The 8243-nt window shown below is 46.4% G+C and overlaps 1 protein-coding gene across 2 annotated transcripts; it reads right to left on the minus strand.

Moving 5' to 3' along the window:
- Nucleotides 1-2165: 2165 nt before the first annotated feature.
- On the minus strand, nt 2166-7743 carry LOC115769784 (proteoglycan 4). Of its 2 annotated transcripts, XM_030714751.1 has the most exons (6): nt 7383-7743; nt 7069-7303; nt 6401-7004; nt 6118-6299; nt 4430-4647; nt 2166-2439 (listed from the first exon to the last, which is right to left on the minus strand). In XM_030714751.1, the coding sequence occupies exons 1-6, from the start codon at nt 7616-7618 to the stop codon at nt 2274-2276; spliced, it is 1641 nt and encodes a 546-aa protein (XP_030570611.1). In that variant the 5' UTR covers nt 7619-7743; the 3' UTR covers nt 2166-2273. The 2 variants fall into 2 exon arrangements, with proteins under 2 accessions (XP_030570611.1, XP_030570612.1); XM_030714752.1 differs by lacking the exons at nt 2166-2439; nt 4430-4647 and adding an exon at nt 5046-5144.
- Between the last annotated feature and the right edge of the window lie 500 nt (nt 7744-8243).

Below are 8243 nucleotides of genomic sequence, written 5' to 3' on the forward strand. Positions count from 1 at the left end.
AAGAATACAATGACGTCACAAGTTTAAATGTGTGTGGGATTACATCAATCAGCTGACTGGCAGAGTATTTATCCAGAGAGTGAGCACTGTGGATATTCATCGACATACATACATATACGCATGGAGCGCAGGCCGCAGCTAAGCCGATGAGCGAGCATGCGTTTACGCTATTGGCTGCAACAACATTGATCCCGTTATCCAAGACGCACACGATAGCAGCGAGCATAGTGGATGGTGTGTGAGCGCAAACGATTTCGTGCTCTTAGTTGTCACTGTATTAGTGCAAATGCCGGCTTAGCGTAGGCGTCAGCTTGGTGAGAGCATTTAGTCTGTGCGCATTAGCCTATTTGATCGGTCGCGTCCGCTGTGCAGGTGTATAAAATCATTTTCGTACAAAGTTAAATTATTTATATTGTGTTAAAATTGCTTAGTTTGTGTCAAGTGTGAAATATGTTTATGTTCCTCTCGATCTGCGCCCTTGAATATCAGTTTAATAATCGTTTACATACATATTCGTAACTTTTTTTGTGCTGAGCTTTTTCACTTTTGGCGCACAAATGGAAAAAAATCGAAGCCCACAGAGAGTAAAAGATAATGAGGGAGAGATGGAGAGAGACCATGTGAGTATAATAGAGCTGTTCATTGAGCCATTGAGTATTTATTTCCTCGTTATATTGTTATTGCTAAAGGTGTTTGAATTTTGTAAGCATAATAATGAAGAGTGAAATGTAAATGCTCTTTTTAGACTTTAAGCTCTCTTTGTCAGTCAAATATCGATAAAGGATACGCTCTTCACTATGTACTAAAATGTAGATCGACTCTAAATTTCAATTTAATTTTTGTTCATTTTTTGAGCTATAGCATATCAAACTTTGTCCAAGCCTAACCATTTTTTATGAAGCTCTATGCTCTTACCTTGATTTTTAGTTTTGTTCTATATTTACATTTAAAAATGCAGTTAGTTTTACATTATTTTTGCCAAATTATTTAGACATTGCAAATCTCAACCTTATCGAAGGGAATACTTTTGTGGTACAGTCCCTCCCAAATGCATATTTACCGTTATAAGCAACATGCTTGCCTTGCAGCTGGCGCATTACTGCCGCTTGTGCTTTACGTTTAGTCAAAAGCTCGGCATATCTCAACATTTTCAACTCAAGCTCCTCTCGGCAAGTTGAAAGCTCGCCAAAAAAAAGCTGTCCCAAAACACTCGAGTGTTTCGTATTTCAACTCCACTCAAAGGACTATGCCAACATGTTGTGTACGAGTGTGTGTGTGTGTGTGTGTGGGGACTAGGACGGCAGTGATAATGCGAAGTCAAAATGCCAACATATTGTGACTGTGACAGTTCAGGACGAGACGCCATCAACGTCGCGTCGTCAAGTGCTCCGCACAACTCTGTGGACGCAACTCGTGAGTGATTCGACAACTACGTAACGTGATAAGCAATAAGCCGCAAGCAGCAGCAGGACGCGAACTTGCCGCGTTTTTACGACTTTTCACTTTGGACGCAGAAAAATGGCTAATAATTTGGTAACCGTGTCCGTAAACGCGAACATAACCGTGGCATCAACCGCCGTGTGCGAGGGCAAGTGAAATGTGCGCAACCTACGACCCGGCACAACGTGACAGCCATTCAGAATCTGAATTTGATGTGCGGTGTGTGTGCGAATGCGTGCGTGTGTGTGTGTGTGTATGTTCTCATAACTAAATACGAGTTTATTGTTATATTGTGCTGCTGGCTGTCATTTTGCAATTTGGTTTCATTTCGTTTACAGGCCAATTCATTTGCTTTAACATATGCAAATTCCAAGAGCTTGTCGCACACACAACACACCCACACACACCCACACACACACTCACCCACACATACACACACAGAGTGTGCTGTGCCGCGTGTTTATGCAAAAGAAAATTGCAAGAGCAGCGCCCTGCGGCGGCTGCCGACATGCACGACAATCCGCCGCCTCGTCTGACACTTGGCATATTACACATACGCCATGTTGCACATACACAAATTATGTAATAACACATTAGGCGCCTTAGAGACAACAACAGCAACAACAACAATGACACTGATAATGATGTTGACCTTTGACACAGACTTGTGCTCCCGTCAAACACTTATGCACATAACATATTCATAGTTCTTGTCCATATATATTTCGTGAGCTGCTTATTGTAAGAGTATTATTTGTTTGTTTGTTCGTTTGTTGATTTTAAATTTAACAGAGTTCTTTCTTTATGATGGGCTAAATTGGGTGCATTGAATTCTATGACTGCAATGCCTGGCGTATGTCCGATTCGGCTGCCACAAGCGGGGCACGCACCTCAATGCCACGCACTGGCGCCCTGTCCAGATGATGTATGACTTTGTATACCTCGCTGCGATTGAGGTCGATTTTGCGCTCCGGCTTTTGGTACTTCATAAAGTTGACCCTGCGGAGGGAACAAGCCAAATCTGTCGTAAGAAAGAGCTCAAACGAGCGGCCGTGGGAGTGGCGGGGTATTTGGGTAAGCAGGACTTGCAAAAGGGAGACATGCATGTGCATTTAAATAAGTGCTGCTGGTCACGTTTGGAGCACTCTTGAGCTCTCCGTCCGGTTGCCAGGGCATGCAATGAACCGTGTGACAAAACTAACCTGTGCGCTGCCTTGGCCACGCTGAGGCTCTGCAGCTCCCTGTGGGCGAGGAATTGAACCGAAAACGAGCCAAAAACGTAACCAGAAACAAAGTGAAAACAACATGACAGTCGGTCGCAACCGACTGCACAAAATACCCTGTTCACAACTAGCCCCAGTGGATCGATCTGTGGTCCTCCCTTTAGTCTTCAGTCTAGCTCGGAAACTATGAAGTATGTACATTTTTTCGATTTGCGAATATGCATTTAAAGTTTTAAGTTTTTAAAACCTAATATACTTCTCTAATTTGGCGAGGAAGTGTACTAATTCCAAGCAGTCGAAAAGCGTCTTACCTATCGAGTTAGTGACTCTCAAACTGGGCTGACAGTCACCTTTAAACTGTGCTTTTTTAGTAAGCATCGATCCTTGGATTTTCGCTCGCCCCTTAGGGGGCATGGTTAGGCAATTGTAAGACTTTTACTCAAAGCTGCAAGCCCCACAAATATTTTCGATGATTCGGCTTACGACTTAAGCCTTAGAGTTCGCCCTGTGAGTCTGTGTCTAAGCTTAGTTTCGTAGGTAAAATTTCTTTCAAATTTCTAACAGAATTTATCTCAACTTGAATGAGCTATTTTTACTCATTTAAATGAGCGCATCTTTAGAAAACTGAAATAAAAGCCTTTCAAGCATGAATATTTAATTAAAAAAAAACTGTTCGGCTTAGATTTAGCTTCAGTCCGTTTGATTGAAAGCCGAACAGGCTTACAGGTCTTTGGCTAACGGACACAAAGAGCCCAGTCTAAACTTCTTTTGACTTTGTGAACAGGGTATAAAAAACGTAAGCGTAAACGTAATCGTTACCGAAATTGAAGTGAATGTATTGCCCCCAGTGGTTAAGTACAAGACAAGGGCGGGCCGAAATGCAGGCAAACGATGTTAGCCTTATTAGCAGAAGGAGTTGCAGTCGCCGTCGCCGTCGCAGTCGGAGTCAAAGTCAACTTACCTGAAACGCTGGCGTGTTATGTGCTCGCCATTGAATAAACGATTCCAAAATGCAATCTATGAAAGAGAGAGAGAGAGAGAAAGAGAAGCGAGACGAGGCATGCATATAAGGAAAAATCTGAAAAAATAATAGTGCATAAAAAAGAAGAAGAATGCCACAGAAACGTGCAACGAGAACTGGCAAAGTCAAATCAACTGCAGCCCAAGACAAAAATTGTAACAAGAGACGGAGACAGAGACAGACAGACAGAAAGACAGCAAGACAGACGGTCGTTGAAAATGATAATGTTAATGAAAGTGCATCCTTTTGTGCTTGAAGCGGATGCGGATTGCGAATTGCGGATGCTGTCAGAACTCCATCCTAGCAATAATACCTGGCATCGTAGCCCAGCAACGGGCTCTCGTAGGGGCAGCTGCTAATGCGCAAAATTATGAAGCCGAAGCGTTTGTGCGTCGATGTAAGCGTGCCATGCAAAAATGAGAGATGAGCATGAGTATATGAAGCACGATGAGCGGAGGCGTGGGAAAGGTGGGGGGAAGGTGGAGAAGGTGGGCAAGGGGGAGTGACTGTGACCATGGCAATATGGCATTATGATGGCAATATGACCAAAGCAATGCCAGGACACAATATGGGTTTTAGCAAATGTCAATTGCAATGTCGTCCGTGATGATGATCAAAAAGAGTGAGAGAGCGAAATAGAGAGGAGGGAGGAGGTCGTAGGAGTGGCTGGACAGCGAGTAGAAGGAGTTGGGCAGCGTGTATGCGGGATAGGAAAATTCAATAGAAAATTTCGTGCAATACCCACCCTAGCGTGCTGCCCGTTATAAGCTCCGCCTGGGCGCTCAGTGTTTCGGCTATGAATTCATCATTGTAGGCATCCTTGGGTCTGTACCAGCGCCTGCCGCCGGGCAGCACCAAAGGACGCTCCGATGATGGCGTCAGGGGACCAAAGGCGCGCTTCGAACGCCTGGGATTGTTTTTGCGCACCAAATGCTCCTCGAGCTCCTCAATGACATTGTGTTTCTGGCATGTCACATCGCATCCCAGAAAAACCAACCCAGCACAGCAAACGCAACGCAACGCAACGCAATGCAGCACACAAGAGCCCACAGAGACAGAGAAGATGTTCAGAGATTTTTGTTTATAGTGAGACCGAGAGAGAGAAAGAGAGACAGAAAGAGAAAGAGAGAGTGAGAGAATGTGAGAAGTGAAGTGAAAATTTGTGCAGTGGTTTTCGGTTCGGTTTATTCTGCGTTGGTTTTTCTGGCTGTTACGCTGCCTACTAATTGTCTTTTGGTTTCTACCCTTTCCCTTTCCCTTTGCTGTGCCCGCCCCGCACCGCCCCCCGCCCCGACTCAAGCTCGATTCTCTCCATTTCTTTGGACTCATTTATTTAACTGGCAGTTAGTCGCTCTGTGCACTGAATTTGTGTGTACAACAATCTTTTGGTGGCAATTTATCAAAATTGAAACTCGATTTAAGCTAAGCTAAGCTAACTACACTTGGAAGCGCACATTATGCTGCAAGTAGACAAAAGACAAAAACCAAATGGCATTTTAGTTAATTTGATTTCTCGAGTTGACCAGGCGAAATGGCCAGGAAAGTGTACCCCCCTCCAAAAAAATACGGCATAAAATCGGGATTGAGGCGTGTCAGAAATGGAGACGGAAACAGGGGCAGAATCAGTGACTGCGACTGCGGCTGAGATGAGGCACAGCTGGCCAGTAAAAAAATATAAATTCAACACTAACTCAAGGCTAAAGTCGAGCTGTTACGACTCTCACATAACCTGTATATAAAGCTTAAGTGGGTGCCCAATTGCATGGAAACTTTTTGGTATGAAAATTTATATGAATGTGTTTAAGGCTGCCAACAGGGCTGCAAAGCCGAGAGCAACAAAAGCAAACTGAGTTTAAGTTTAGTTCATGAACTTGGCTCAAATTTGAAAAGAAAACAAAAGAGCTTAAATGGAGAACTTTGCCTCAAGTAAGAAATATATTTTCATTGCGCATTTAATATGCGTCAATAAAACTAAACAGAAGATTAGAACCAGCTTTTAGTTTGGTTCCTGAACTAGTTTGAACCCCCACTCATCAACTCAGTCGTTGGTTCAAACTTGTTCTTGTTCGAGACTCAAGTAAAATATATATATATATATATATTTGTAAAGTAGAGTATGCTTCGATTCGGGATTCGTATGAACTTTTTTTAGCGTAAAATAGTTTGATTCAAGGTAATAACTAATTGGGAAAAACGGGCCCTAACCGGTTAGGTTAAAAAGATATGCAGCCCTGGTTTCTATATAAACAACTGTAAAGAGCACAGAATTGTGGTATCCAAGCTGAAGCCACATCTTCAGCCCTTGCTTGAGGCAATTTCTCAGACAGACACAAGAACTGGCTTCGCTCTGAGCAGAGTTTATACGCTCGTGTATACCCTTTAAATGGGTCGCCCGAATGCCACATGAGCTTGAGGTTGAGTTGTTCAGCTTACCTTTTGCTTCTTGAAGCAAAGCTCCTCGCTGAGCTGCTCCTCCAGCTGGCGATTGTCGCCATTCGAGAGCGAAATTTCTGCCACTTCCAGGTCATTGGCATCGCATTTATCCTCATTATTTTCAGGTGCTGTCGTCCCTTCCGGCTGCAGCTGCTCCCTGCCAGCCGCAGAATTGGACAGAGCTGTGTGTTTGTATGTGTTTGTGTGTGGGGTAGAATATGCAAAGTGTGCCATTAGAAAAATTTAATTACTGTAACCTCGGCCATAACTTTCGAGCCGGCACCTTCATACTCGTCCTCCTCGGCTGTCGACAGTTCCGCCTGCTGCCCATCGATTTGCTGCTGCTGCTGCTGGTTTTGCTCCTGTTGCTGCAGCTTAAATGTGGGCAGCAGTTCGGCCAGCTGCTTGGTCACCGCGTCCAGGGTCGATTGTATGGTCGAGGGCAGCGTGGAGAGGGCCGCGAGCTGTTTTTGCACATCGGCCAGTTGTTTTTCCAGTGCCAGTTCCTCATCGGTTTTGGGTGGAGTTGCCGCATCGGCCTCGGGCTGCAGCTCGTTAGGCTCAGCCGGGGCTGTTTGTTTAGCTGCCTCCGGCTCTTTCCCTGCCTCGGACTCGGCCTCGCGCTCAGCCCGCTCTTCGGACACCTCTTTGGACGTATCCGTTTTCTCTAACTGCTCGCCTTCCGTTTCCTCGGGCGCGTCCTCTTTGTTGTTGTTGTTGTTGTTGCTGGTGTTGCCATTGTCTGGCAATTGTTCCAGATTCGGCACTTCGCTGTCCGTGGGCAGCGGCTCCTCGTCTGGCTGCTCCACTGGCTGCTCCACTGGCTCGACCTGCGCCTCCTCCTGCGGCGGTGGGGTGGCTTCCTTTGGCGCTGGCGGAGCTTCCGGCTGTCACAGGCTTAAGTTGGTGCCTGTTCAGTGTCTTTTTTTTATTTCATGCAACGCTACTCACCATGGGCGATTTGTCGCGTGGCGCCGACTTGACTATCTTCACCTTGTAGGCATTGGCCTTGTGCCGTTCCGCCTCCAGCTGTTGCTTGCTCTTGGGCACCGGACGATCAGGTCGCTGCAGGAACGTCGACCATTTGCGATTCTCCTTCTCCTTTTCCAGCTTCGTTTTGGTCACCTCCTCGTTGAGGGAGCGCAGCACATCGCTGGTCATGCACACGCCCGGCTTGGGAAAGATTCTATAGAAATTAACGCTATGATATGATGCAGGTTAAGGTCGCTCCATGTCGGTGGCAGCAACAGCTGCTGTCAACGCACCCAAGCACATTGTGCTCCTTTAGGACCTCCGATTCGCCGGACAGCACAGCGGCAATTTCCTCTTCCACCAACTTAATTTCCGACTGCTCCGACATCGCCGAGCATGGACGATCGGGCAAATCGGGCAAATAAAGGCTATCCACGTGTATGCCCCCATGCTCCCGTTCTCTCTCCCTCTCCTGCTCCTGCTCCTTCTTTACGTTGTTGTCGTTGCCATGCGAATGCATTTCCGTCATGGCGCTGCGACATACCAGCTCCACATTCTCCTCCAGTTGCGCAACCTCGACCTGTTCCTGTTCCGGAATGAGCGCTTTTGTGGCTTCCGTTAACGACGGCAGCGGCAACGGCGATGCGGATGCGGTTGGCGACTGCCCAGGCGTTGGTGATTTGGTCAACGAACTCGCACTCAATGGGAACCTCTTGGGGCCATCGTAGGGCGCCTCCTCCTCGCGCTCGCTGCCAAGGAAAAAGTGTCAGCTGAAGGGTTAAGCCTAATGATAAATGGCCAATTGGGGCCGTCGGACTTACCGATGGACGCCAAAGTAGAAAACGCTGCCGCTGCTCATGATTAGGCGATGGGCCTCGTCATGGGTTAGAGGCGTGGCAGCCGTGTCATTGATACGCACAATCACATCCTCGACGCACAGGCCCGCCTCCTCGGCAATGCTGCCCTCCGTGACCTGTCGCACATGGAGATAGCGAACGCGAGAGAGAGGAGGAAGAGCGTGAGAGATATAGAGATATAGAGAAAGATAGGAAAAAGTGTTGCAGATACAAAATCAATTATCTGGCGTCGCGCGTGCAAAGTGCATATAAATAAAATGCGCGTAAAATGTCAACAAAAACACAAATGGAAAGAAC

The sequence above is a fragment of the Drosophila novamexicana genome, unplaced genomic scaffold, assembly GCF_003285875.2.
Source record: "Drosophila novamexicana strain 15010-1031.04,08,12 unplaced genomic scaffold, DnovRS2.1 tig00004554-arrow-pilon, whole genome shotgun sequence".
NCBI classification, from domain to species: domain Eukaryota; kingdom Metazoa; phylum Arthropoda; class Insecta; order Diptera; family Drosophilidae; genus Drosophila; species Drosophila novamexicana.